The sequence below is a fragment of the Manacus vitellinus genome, unplaced genomic scaffold (genome assembly GCF_001715985.3).
Source record: "Manacus vitellinus isolate BGI_N305 unplaced genomic scaffold, ASM171598v3 scaffold_2_pilon, whole genome shotgun sequence".
NCBI lineage: Eukaryota > Metazoa > Chordata > Aves > Passeriformes > Pipridae > Manacus > Manacus vitellinus.
Window position 1 is genome coordinate 17,280,636 of NW_021940208.1, and position 13,518 is coordinate 17,294,153.

A 13,518-nucleotide genomic window follows, 5' to 3' on the forward strand; every position below is an offset into this window, starting at 1 on the left:
ATGAAGATATTAAACAGTTCTGGTTCCAATATGGACCCCTAAGGGCCACAACTTGTTACTGATTTCCATTTGGACATGGAAATCAATGCAACCATCCAGCCAATTCCGTATCTAACTTCCATCCATCAAACCCATATCTCCCCAGTTTGGTGACAAGGATGTTCTGTGGAACTGTCAAAGACCTTACGGAGTCCAGGTAAATTACATCAGTTGCTCATCCCTCATCCACCAGTGCAGTCACACCATTGCAGAAGGCCACCAGATTAGTCAGACTTGTTGATAGTTTCTAGAATCCTCCTTTTTACCCTCTGTAAATTGGTTGAGCTGATACAACCAGAGATGTTACCATGATGCTCCTCTAAACTTTTCTATGCTAAACACACTAAAGCGTACTATTGACCCAGGACAGTCTGGCTGAGCCTGTTTTAATTTATTAATTCTTTCTCTCTTTTTCTGGTGCTTTATCACTTTGTTGTTTTAAAGTCATAGCAAGAGATGCTTCCAGCAGTGAATTGGGAGTGGGGCTTTTACGGTGGGAAAACTGGTGTTGAACCCAGCTCCACCATCATTCCGTATCATTGCCAATCCCTTTCCCATAGAATTTTTGCCTCCCAATCCTGCCTCTCACTGGATTCTTCCTTGGCACGGCCTCTGGGGTCTGCCCAATCACTAGCAAAGCTGTAGGAAATTTTGCCTGACCAGAAGGGACCCAGCAACCCATCCCTGTGGGGGGTGTTAAGGGTGGCTCCTCCTGGTGCGAGCCCAGAAACAGACTTTTTTTCCCAAAAAAAAGGTTATTCTTTTTTCCTGTTTTTCCTGTCCTGTCCCTCTTTGCCTCTACGTGCTGGAGTAGGTGTGAAACATCAACCCAGGTCACTCAGACAGTGGGAGGAAGGGAACAGCCCCTGAGTGGGGCAGTCATTCCTGAGTGGGGCAGAACACCCCCGAGTGCATGGCCAAGCCTGTAACCCCTGCTCATGCCAGGGAGGTGTGACCATGAAATGTGAGCTTGGCATTCCCAGTGGTGTAGGGGCCATATCTCTAGTCTGTGCTCACTGGCTGTCCCTGCTCAAAGGCAAGCAGTGGGAAGTAATTGCTTTTGCAAGGCTGGAGGCTTCCCAAATGCCATGGCCACTGCAGGGACTTTCCCAATTGATAGTGTAGGGCAGCCTTTGGCAGGAGAGGGAACATAGCCAGCACTAAGCAGGAAAGGGTTTTATCGCCTCTGTCTTTAAAAAGAAGCTGTTTGATTTGGTTAATCTTTAACCAATGCAGAAGGGTGCAGCGGCAATAAAACTAGCCTACAGCTGCTCTGGAGGGGCTCCAGAGACAGGCACTGGGAGCAGGTATCAGCCATGGGATGGCAGGAGAGCCAGCAGCAAGTGGGGGCCACAGAATTTTCTGTGGAAAGATACCATTTGGCCCTGTTGGGATGGGACCTCCTGCAGCTGCCGGCAGAGATGTGTTAACTCAGTCGATGCACAGTAGCCAAGGCTTGTGATGGTGGTGGGCAGGGGGAGGAAAGGAAAACTATCAAGTGCAAAATCAGGTATTTTATGTCTCTGCACTGATGGTGGTTGTGTCCCATGGACACGCTGAGGAGCCTCTGTACAGTTTCCCGCACAGCAGGAGTTCTGTGGTCCTGTTTACTACGTGGCTAATGATTACAGGAAGAGTTTGTATAATTTCAGTTACGATGTACAGATAAGTGTAATATATTCCTGATTAATAAAAACATGCGCCAGTGCACCTATGGGCTGACGCATACAGACCAGCACGTCCTGCCATGTTTTCTCTGCGCACGAAAACCAAGATCAATGGGAAACAAAGCAAAACTTCATTAAAGGGTTACCCCATTAAGGTAAAGACTGAAGCTAGACAGTCACTTAGCCTCCGGGCAGCAGGGCTGGTCAGCTGGGTTTCCTAACTGTGGCTCACATGCTATTAAGTTCTCATGGATTCATTTTCTACAGGTGCTTCCAATATGACTGGGGCTCCCAGATCAGGGATTGTGGTCTGCAATGTTTCTATTAAGGTGTCACGCTGCAGCATGTGGTAATGGGAACATTTCTGCCAGTGGTTCAGGCACAGCAGCAAAAACCTGCACTATTAGAATGCCAGTTCACTAAGTTTCAACACCCCATACCCTGTGCCCTCACCCTGCCCTCCCACTGAGAGCCACAGAACTGCCTGGCCTTTGCCACAAGGATTAAAAAGGGGCCAGGGCACATCCCACCTCAGAAACGTACCTGATGACATCCTCCTGAAAGATTTTTCACCAGGCCCCTGCCCTGCCTTGCTTAGCACAAAGGAAGCTGTGGCAAGGACCAGGACTAAAGGAAGAAGCAAAGCAGTGTTTGGGGGCCACTGGCTCATCTGCCACAGGACACAAGTGATGGAGGCAGAGGCACGCAGCAGACAAGCCTCCTCCTGCCTGGTGGTTTCTGTGTTGTCCTGCAGGCCCTATCCTGGAAAATCCCACGAGCAGTACTCTTCATTCACTACACAGTCCTAATTTCCTGAGGCAACCAAACTTTGCAATGTGAGCAAAATTTATATCACCTGGGTCAATTTTAAGTTACCTTCGCAGGTTCTTGAAGTCCCACCTAATATCTGAACTGGTAGTACAAGACAGGGGCTGAGTCACCTCACTGTCAGCAGCAACAACCTGCTCAGCACTGAGCACAGACCCAGTCTGCAAAAAATTCCCCAAATTACGTAGTGTCCCACCTGTCTCAGCAAATCCAAAGGACAGGGTAGAGTTACCACAAGCAGCTCCCTGAGCAAGTGCTCTCCTGCAGACATTGGAACAAGGTGGAAAACAGAGGCAGGCTTGCAAATGAGGGCAAACAACAGGCATAATTTATTTGGATATTAAGAAATATGTTTTAATGCTGTACCAGATAATTACAAGTGAATTTCCAAATTCCAAAAGCATTGCTGAGGGGAGAAGTATTTACAGTGTTGCCAGGATTAGAAGTAGCCACATACCTGCGCTGTGCTCTAGGGGCAAGGTTCACATTTTAAAACTTAAGGCTTTAATTGCTACATGAACTTGGTAAAAAAGGTAAAAAAAAAAAATCAAACCAAAACAAAGATAAAGAAGACAAAAAATAGATTTGATTACTGAACAAGCATTAAAACTACTTATCACACCCATAAAAAGTTCTGAGAAAATCATTAGGAAAATAGACCATCAGACAACGGAAATTTTATTATTTACATTTTGCTTAATAATTTTAATAATTGAAAAATAAAAATATACACTCTTCCATGGCTTCGGTCAGAAAAATTGCTTTACCAGCTCCTCCTGCCCCTTGCACCCAGCACAGCTGGAACACACAAGTGCTGCAAGGGAACCCTTTGCTTCCCACTGTTGTCCCAAAAATATGAGTCACTTTGCCAGAACCACTGCCCCACACAGCACTGGGATGAAAAGGTGCTTCTTGCTGGTTGGAGCCTGCCAGGTCTCAGCTGAACCCCATGTTTTGCAGTGTGAGCCAAGAGCAAATACCCTGAGAAAAATCGAGGTCTGGCTCTTGCTAGCAGAGACATTCCAGGATCATCTGTTTTCCAGCTGGGTGTCAGACTGCCAGTGGGACCTCAGCTGCAACTGTAAAGTAGAAGCGTAAGGCAGCCCAGGGGGGTTATGGCAGAGGCATTGCTGCTGGAATGGGAAATGAATGATAAACCACGAGGTGAGTGGTAACAGGCAGCACAACTGATGACACCATCGAGGCAGCCTTGCCTTCAGCTTGCTTTTGGGATGCAGGCAGGCTGGCATCCCACATCAGGCTGGCAGCCCTGTGGAAAGGTGAGTTGGCTGTGAGGAGAAAGCATCAGTTCACTGTGTATGTATAGATTTAGCCTTGAACAAGTGCAATTTTTTCATAAGGAGAAGGAAGAAATAAGACCTGCTTGGAAAGTCAATCCCAGCAGACATCGCAAGGTTATCCAAGGCTTTAGGAAGAGATGCTTTTTCTGCCATAGGGAAGAGGTTTGCTTCGAAAGGGGAGTGTTGAGATGCACATAGGGAAGGGATTTCAGGGGAGCCTGCTGCATGAAAACCAGCCTCATTCCTGCTCCTCCCTGTTAATGCTAGCCCCTCACGCCTGCCAGACCTGCCTGTCGCTCTTCCTTCATTTGGGCAGATGATAGCAATGTTTACTTGTATATGGCTTTCCTTAGGGGTGGATTTAAGAATTTTCACTGGAATTCATTAGTATATAAAATGCAATCACTAAAGAAGCAGACTTTACAAATATAAACATAATATTGTATCATATCACTTTCTGGTCTCTGAGTAAGTAGGAACGGAGGCAACAGGCAGTGACAGGCACTCTCTGTACACCAGGAATAGGAGCTTGTTTTTGTGGGATGGATGAAGAGTAAGAGCATCTATGGCAGGCACTGCCAGCTAAAACTTTACCCTTCTAAAACCCCGGCAGTAAACAGCAGCATGTGGTGTAAGCACCAGCAGCAGTTCCACCAGTGTGTTTCCTTTCAGCCCCCTCTCCCCTGCTGTGACCAAGCACATATGGCTCTGAACCAGGAGCAGTCTGTTTGCAGCACACCCCAGCCCCCACGATGGCCAAACAGTATAGGGGATGGGGGCTGCCCCATACCCTCTCATGCAGCAGAGCTGTTCAACTCCCAGCACAAGCACTCTCTACCCAGAGAAGCATCAAACTCCACCCTGAGGGATGAGAAAAGGGTAAAGTGAAGTCGAAAACCAGTCAGTAATGACTTTCAGTGACAAAAGAATGAAAATAGTAAGCAAATAATCAAAAGCTAGTCATTTCTGAACCAAAAAAATTTCTTTGTTTGAGGGGGGGGAAGGAAAACTGTTTTGACAGTAATTTTCCATTGAGAAGGGCTGGCTGGCTACATACTCAGACTTGCTATATAACTGCGAGTTGCAGCCTCAGTGCTGCCAACCTCTGCCCACCATGCACCAGCAGTCAGTAGGACCCTTCCAACAGCTTTCCCAGAAGGAAACTTCAAGTGAGCAGACTGGGAGCAACTAAATACGCTGAAATAAGGTCACTCTTTTGGGCCAGAGCCTGCCCCTAAATATCAAGCATGCCAGGATCTATTTTTGTGCCGAGCAAAGGCATTGCTTCTCCGTTCCCAACTCTTCATGCAACAAAATGCTCCACAAAATATTTGCATCATAAAATTATGATTAAACTATTCACAGAGGAAAGCTCAAATGAATGAAAGTGTATCATCCACAACAGCAAGGTTATAGCAACAGTTGCATGACTCCAAAGATACTTCGCTTGATCTATGTTACGTGCACACATCAACAGGGAGGCAGAAAATGGTAAAACCCCATAAAATACTAAAAAACTGACTATTCAGCAAAGTCCTTGACATTGTCCTGGAAAGAGGCAGTCAGACTTGCCTTTTAGCTTAAAAAAATGGACAAGCAAGGGGTAGATGCAGGCAGGAGAGGATGAGGCAGAAGTATGCAGCTGTGTCAAACTCATCACCTCCTCACCAGTCCAGTCCACTCCCTGGGTCAAAACATGTGAAGAGGAGGCCAGGAGGTCCCCACGTCCAGCTGGACACAGGAGAAGCAGGTACACAGAGAGACAGGGAGACACCTGCACTTCCCTGTCACTGTGCAGGGCTGCAGATTCCCTCCACCTCCTTGTATCTGGTGAGTAGCAACAGCAGCACTTACCACCAGGGAACTGATGGGTTGAAGAAGTCATGATGGAGCAGCGGGAGACAGAGCTAAAGACCCTCACCTCTACCAGCAAATTTATGGCATGTGGCTCTGGGGCTGGTACACATAAGGGCACATTTAAATATCAAATCTGTTGACACAGAATGGTTTTCCTATGAACCTTCTCAGAGAAAAAGCGACTGAAGAAAAATGGCCCCCATCAGGACTTCCTCTTCTTCTACATGTTGCTATTATATGTCACAAAAGCTGTAACAAAGTAATGGAATATAAAAACCAGAACACATCTCTAAGCAGACAACACAAATAAGTTAACACCTATATAAAAAAATTTTACATACAGCAAGAAATCTGTATATGTTAAAATAATTTTCTTTGGAAACACACTTCCAGTCAGAATTCACCCCTAAATGGTCATTGCTTAATGCTATAATTGCTCAGGAGTTGGTACCCAGGTAGAGAAAAACATCCTTACATTTTTAGTACAATAGGAAACTTTGCTCCCCTCTGAGTTTTCATCTTCTTGCCTCTCACCACATCTTCAGTGTCTTTTGGGAGGCTGTGGAGTGTGTTGACCTTGCCTGTGTTTATACAAAATAGATTTCAACGTAGTGGCTTCTAATTTCTATATTCATCTCCCCCTGCTTGAGTAAGACTTTGTATATGCATAAGGTGCAAAGGCTTGGCAGATGGTCAAGACCCACTGACTGGAGCAGACCTCGACTTCATTTTTGGGGGGAAACTGCACTCAAAACACATCCTGAAGTGCACCTGGGAAGCAATGAACACATTGCCTTCGCTCCCTCAAATTCCAATCCTGCCAAGAAGAGCCTCCCAGCGCACTAGAAAGAAGTCAAGATTAAAACTCTTCAGTGGGCAGAAAGGCTACAAAGTCTTTCTTGGAAACATGTGAGAGATGGTCCACAGTCCGGCCACGTAACCCAGGAAATTGTCTGATTCTCCTTTCTGCTGCACCAGATGCCTGGTGAGACCCTGTGCAAGTCACGCAGGGGTCCGTTCTTCAGTTCTCCAACTGAATGATGGGGACAAGAGCCTGTCGCTTCATCAGCAAGAGCCATGCTGACAAATAGATTAAAGATTGTCCAGTGTTCAGAGACAGTAGTATGGAGGACACCTAGGAAAGCATCCACTCAGTCAGGAAAGGGGGTTTCCGCAGTATTTGTTTGGGATGCTCCATCCCTGGAAGCATTTGAGGTCTGGGTTTTGAGCAATCTCATCGAGTGAAAGATGTCCTTACCCATGGAAGGGAGGCTAGACTAGATGATCTTCAAAAGGTCCCTTCCAACCCAAACCATTCCATGATTCTATGATTTGTTTTTCAGTACAAGTTGAAGCATGAATTTAAATGAGTGGCATTACATGGGCATGGCCCACCTTCATGATGCTTTAACAAGCCTTTTTTAGGGTAGTGGATGAATTTGGCTGGGGAAAGCTAATAGAGAGAATTTAAAAAAACAAACATCATCTTGCAGCAAAACCAAGGCATTGCCAACCAAACACAGCCCCTGGTCTCAACTCCAAATTTCCAACCTTTCACAGCCAGGCTCTGGAAATGATCTCCAGCCCCAAAGGGAAAGTTCCCCTCAGCAAGTCAGACCCTAGAGCTTAGTGGTGTTTTCTGGGCTGCATGCTCTGCTGGGACTTGAGAAGCCCTTGCACTTCCCCACAGCCTCCCCTGGGCAGGGGGCAGACACCACTACTCCTCATGAATGAACTTCATGACCCTGAGGATTCTTCTGTGCCTCCCTTTCCAAGGCAGAAATGTGTTCCACTCACCAACACCAAATGGAAGTATCACAGCCAAATCCTTTGCTAGTGCCACTTGGCCAGGACACAGAACTGATGCAGGGAGAGGAAAATAGGACTCCACTTGCTGTCAGAGCTGGACTCACCTCTGCCAGCCGCCCCACCACTGCAGCCACACTGGTGATTTCCAAGGCAAAGAGGTAGGACGTCTCTTTAGAGGCACCCATTCTTTTCAAGCCTTTCAAGTACTTGCACCGCACAGTTCCCTCACTAAACCTGGCAATCCCTCTGTGGAGTGTACAGGCAGCAGCAATATATACAGGCGTTCCCTGTGTGCTGGCAAGCGACCATTCACCTGACAAACAGCAACCACAAACCTTCCCAACATTTCACAGCAGAGGAAATGTGCTTTAAAGCATGAGTACGTAGTTAAAAAAACAAGTTAAATACAACAAAAACTATGAGACCTAATAATTTAAAGAATTAAAATCTTGCAGGTGCTTTCTTAACCCAGTGAAATCTGTTGTTTGGCGAGAGCCTTTTTTTGTGCGTACACGTGGGGTACAGGTCACATAGGGTGAAGGATGGATCTGGTCTACACTTGACAGTAGCACTGCAAAATCTGCTCCATGTATAATCAGGTAGAGTATCTGTGGGGAGGTAATTCTCAGGGCTACTGAGAAAGACCTTTGTGAGGCTTGGTTTCATAGCAGCATTTAAGGTTAACTGGCACACAGAAGCAGTTCTCTTTCTACATACTGAGGAAAAAAACAAAACAGGAGAGGGAGAGAGGGAAGCACATAGCCCCAGGTGAGCTGACAGTGCTGCCAGGAGTATTCCAGAGTTGTGTCTTTTTTCCTTGTGATCCCTTTTAACTGTGCTACTAAACAAACCGCAAGCTGCAGCAAAAGGGTTGGGGAGGCCTGCATTAGGCTTTCTTATTCCTGCATTACTGATTGATCAGGTGCAATCTGATTCAGGATCCCCACCACAAAGCTTCTTTCACTGCAGCTACCAGTTGCCTGTAAGCCAAACACAGTCATTTACAGTTGTCTGAGCCAACGTCTGTGTTTCTCTCCACATCTGCTGACGCCGCGTAGGTGGCTTCCACACTATGCCGTATTCCATAGGCAAAGTAGATGATAAAGCCTGTGGAAGCCAAGGGGAGAGGTTACCATTAGCTCTGTAAGGAAACAGAAAACCCTACTCACGCCCACTGACACAAGTTAAACCAGCGTAAGCCCAGCCACCCTGATCGTTAGCTTCTCATGGACAGCCACTACCATCCTTAGGGAAAAAAAAGCCCACAGGCACTAGTCTTTAAAAGTCAATCTATCCCAGCCCCAAATGGGGTGCTCATTTGAGCATTTCAGGCAATTCAGCCTTGTCCACATGGCTACTGGGAACATCTTGGGATGCAGCTCAGCTTCTTCAGCTCCAAAACCATAAGCCCCACCACATGGACAGCAACTCAAGGCCAGTCAAAAAACGCTCTATGGTTTCTTGTCGGCAACAAGACCCATAAGATGGTTCATGGGTTGTTATGCTGTCCTCACAAAGGCTTTAAGACCCTTGAATTTGAAACAAAGCTTGAGACTGCCTAAATGGCTTCAGTGAAGTCACCAGGGTTGCCCAGGGATGATCAGAACGCAGAATCCCTCCCTGGAATGCTACAATAAATTTCTGGAATGCTACAATAAATTTCTGGTTAACAAAACCTAGTAACTTTGAACACAGCATTTTTTACTCTCTAACTCACCTAGGAGCATCCAGACTGCAAACCGTATCCATGTGCCTACGTCTAGCTGCATCATGAGGTAAACATTCACAAAAATACTCACAACAGGAAGAAAGGGCAAAAGAGGTACCTGAAAAAGAATAAGGGATACGTTACATCCACAGGGATGGAACAGTGGGCAGGAAAGAACATCACATTCCTTGTAAATGGGAAGTGATGGTTGTTACCAAAACTTCAGCTGTCAGATCTGAGAAAAAGCAAGGTTAAACCCAAAAGGAGGACATCAGTCCACTATGGGAGCGGGATGTAAACAATGCTGTTCATCTGTTCTAAGAAGCTTGTTTTGTGGTCTGTAAGGAGGCAAGAGGTGAATTTTAGCAAGGAGGCAAATTTTGTGGGGTGAAGGAGAGAAGAGGAATAACCAAGGAGAGACACCTATTGAAGAGCAAGAGAGGAAGGTAAGGGGAATGTCAGAGGAGGGATCTAAGGAACTTCATTCAACAGATACCAAGGCAATTATAGCAATAGAGAGAAAATTATCCTGAAGCAGAAGAAAACCAGCAAATATTGCAAGAGATGACTGCAGCTGTGCCAAGAATGCCTTAGTGGTCTGAGAGTCAAAGATGAATGAGACAGTAAAGCCAAAATGCCAAATAAGAATATAAAAAAAATAGCACTGGCATGTAAAGATAAAATCAGACAAGACAAATTATAACAATAGAAAGCTTTGTGAATATGGTGGAACTAATAGGACAGTGAACTTTGCTCCTAAGGGAAAAGAAGATTTATAAAAAGAAACAGGCTGAAATGTTGTGGGCCTTTCTTGATCTAAGCATTGCCAAAAAAAAGAACTTACAGTAAGCAGCTGCTCACATCACTAGAGAAAGGAGATAGGCACACAAATTAGGAAGGAAAAGAAGAATATTTTTCTAAATTTGGCTTTGTCAAGTCAGTAGGGACAAATAAAATTTCTCTAGGTGGGTGAGTTATGTACCCAGATATTTCAGAAGTGATCTCTGAACTATTAATAAGCATCTCTGAGAGCTCTTGGTAGAATTGTAAGGTGTCTAATAACTGGAGAAGGGAGAAAAACTACCTATTAAAGAATACAGAAAAACAACTGGGGAACAAACAGGTCAGCCTTGGATTTCCAGAGTGACTTAGGAGAAAAATCACAGTCGGGTTGTGAATGTCTAAAGAACAGCAAGGAGATAAGTAACAAGGTTGTCAGGCATTAGAACAGGCTACCCAGGGAAGTGATGGAATCACCACCCCTGGAGGTATTTAAAAGACATGTAGATGTGGCACTGAAGGACATGGTTTAGTGGTGGATTTGGCAGTGCTGGGTTAATGGTTGGACCTGATGAACTTTAAGTTCTTTTCCAACCTAAATTATTCTATGATTACAGATAGGTCTAATTTTTCTTGGACAGGGTAGCGGCTGAGGGGAAAAAAAGGAGGTAAAATACCTTCAGTGAAAGGTGAAGAGACCTCCTCAGAAGCAAGTTTAGAAAATACAGCCTAGATGAGAGTTCCTGAGTTTTCTGCTCCTGGACATTTCTGTTTCTACCTCTGGGACCATAATACTCAAAATGAGCTGGAAACACTACCTTGGAAAACTCTAGCTGGATTAAGTTATTAAAATCAGTGAATTTACTGAAAAACTGTATCTGAAAAGCAGTCACAATGAAAGCAGTTTAGAGGATAGAATTAGAATCCAAAATTAATTTAATAAATTGGGGAACTAGCCTGAAATCAATACAATAAAACGTGACTTGCAGGATTATACTGGGGGGAAAAAAACATCCCAGTGTTTGTTTAATATTGCAAAGATGGTGTACTTGGACAGGGCAGGAAAACAACAGTTTCTCACACTTAAGGCGGTTAAAGAGAGAATGGTCATCCCTTAGCCTCCATGGGGACTAAGGAGAACATGAAAGTTCACTTTCTTAGAGCCTTTTAGTGAGTACCCCTCTGGTCCTCACACACAAGTTTGCTTCTTGGGTTCTTTCTCCTTCTGTATCCACGATCTGATGTGGCCCTTCACAACTATCCCCTTTCCCCCAGTCTCTGACTCTACCCTATCTTATAACCATCTGCTTTCGAAAGCAGAGTCTGCCCTTCCCTTCCAGCCACACCTCTGCAGCAGGGTCTGCCCTTCCAGCTTCTCCTGGATAGAAAAGTTCACATCATGCTTATATTTGGCCAGGTCTACCCTTCTGATACAGGCCAACATGCACTTCCTCCTCCAAGCACCTCCCAAAACAGCTCTTTTTTAGCTACACGTCCCAGGACACTCACCTTAAAGGAGAGTTTAGTTTTGCTTTCAGGTTGTTTCCATATAATGCAGCTGACAATGAGAACAAGGATGACAGCAATAATCCATACATATATTGCAATATTTGTTATAAGGGCATTCAGGATACAGCTGCACACAATAAAGAAACCTGTGAACAGACACCAAAGGTTACTGATTTTTTTTTTTAGACACAGGAGAAAACCAACAACAAGCCACAAGCAGAATCTGAAAGGTCAGCAAACAAAACAGCAACTCATTAAAAAACTAACCATAACAGATATGTCTTTCCCCCTATACACCCCCCCACACCCCATCTATGCATTTCTCTTCAAGTCAGAAATTTAATCTGCAGATCTTCAGTTATTTTGGCCATTACAAGAGCTCATGACAATCACAGCAAGGATGTGAGTTTTCCCACCACGGTGAGTACAAAGACCTACCAGCTCTGTGCTCCAGAGACACAATGCCCAATGCTTACCAATGATGAAGGTTGAGATGTTCACCACTGAGCCAGATAATTTGGAAGGGTCCAAATTTGGGGGAAACAGTATAGCTTTGAAGGAGCACTTCTCTTCCTCTGGCAAAAATCCAGTCTGTGACTCACTGGTGCTCACAGACTCATTGTTATCTGTCTCCTCTGTTGACCTAGCCATTTGGTATGCCAAATTAGGCTGCTCTGGCTGGTATCTAGGAAAAAAGAAATGACACAAAGAGCCAATCAGTATGGCACAGGGTACCATTCATTTAAAAGCCACATGCATAGTCATGGCTGCTCCCCAGATCACTACAGCACCAGAACAGGCCCACATAATATCTACACCCTTCTGTTTCAGAGGGATATTTGATGACTAACATCATAATGATGTAAGCAAATATGGTCAGCTCTTATCACCTACAGCTTGGTTGTAAGGTCAAGTGTTTTAAAGCATACAGTGCTCTTTCATAAACACTGTCATCCTTGTCACCAAAACATGATGAGTTGATAGGACTGGAGAAGGAAGCGGCAGAGGGACAGACAGATAGTCATAACCAGGCTGTTGTGTTATCAGTGGCAGTTCAGCTCTTGCCTTTTGGAAAGGAGGTGGTTGAGCTAACAGTTCAGCAGATATCACACCCAGCAGAGACATTCCTGGTGCCTCATACTCCTCTATCCCAGTCTCTTCTGCTACCTTGTCTGCTGCCACACAGGGAAGGAAGAGATGGTTGTTGCCTGTGTGAACAGCACATTCAAAAGGGCTGTGACACACAACCGTGTGGATCCATAAAGAAAAACCACTCCAGCCTCGGCTCTCTGTTACAGAATGTTTTGTCTGTGACTCACCTAAAATTCTGACTAAAGGATTGGGTCATTTTGAAAGACCTTAAAACTGCTCCCATGGGGACGTGTGTACAACAAGGACATTTGGGAAACACTGCAAATTGAGAAATGCAGTGAAATCCTTGGGTCCAATCACAGCAAGAAAACAGTACCAGGATCTTATAGCTTTGAAAACAATTCACCTGCTACATCATTAGGCAGTCAACAGGGCAGACAAATCAGCTGCCTGAGCCACTACAAGATAGGCTGTCAGCTCTGCCAATCCATGATGGGGGAAATGTCATGCAATAGGTACAGCAACTGGCAAAAACAAATTAAAAAGCCATTTCTAGCTCTGAGGAAAAGACTGGGCTCGGAAATCAGGAAAAGTAACAAGGGCAAGGAAAATTGGCGAGGGTTTTTAAGGGGCAGGGAGGAGAGCACAAACACAAAGCAATGATACTACAGTACAGCACTGGCCCTTCACCTGCTGCAAGACTCTTCTTAGTTCAGTGCATTTGCTGTGAGCTTGTAGAAAGCCTCTATCTGACTCTGAATAAGTCATTGAACACACAAAGGTATTTTTCAGTAACATGATCTTCATAGTACAGTTTTCATTGGTAGAGTGCTGTCATCTGTGAGGTGCCAAGCACTGAAGACACTCAATTTTCAGCTTAGGTTTGGGAAGCTATGGGAGCTCAGCACTTCTAAAAGACACAGAGGCA

At 45.1% G+C, this 13,518-nt stretch overlaps 1 protein-coding gene across 1 annotated transcript in view; it reads right to left on the reverse strand.

Moving 5' to 3' along the window:
- Positions 1-2,842: 2,842 nt before the first annotated feature.
- SLC7A1 (solute carrier family 7 member 1) overlaps positions 2,843-13,518 on the reverse strand; it is a 36,007-nt gene continuing 25,331 nt past the window's right edge. Inside the window, exons 9-12 of the mRNA XM_008926139.3 lie at positions 11,975-12,183; positions 11,499-11,644; positions 9,219-9,327; positions 2,843-8,608 (exon numbers count right to left, since the gene is read on the reverse strand). Of these exons, the coding sequence (XP_008924387.1) occupies positions 8,499-8,608; positions 9,219-9,327; positions 11,499-11,644; positions 11,975-12,183 (574 nt within the window). The 3' untranslated portion in view covers positions 2,843-8,498. The remainder of the gene's footprint in view (positions 8,609-9,218; positions 9,328-11,498; positions 11,645-11,974; positions 12,184-13,518) is intronic.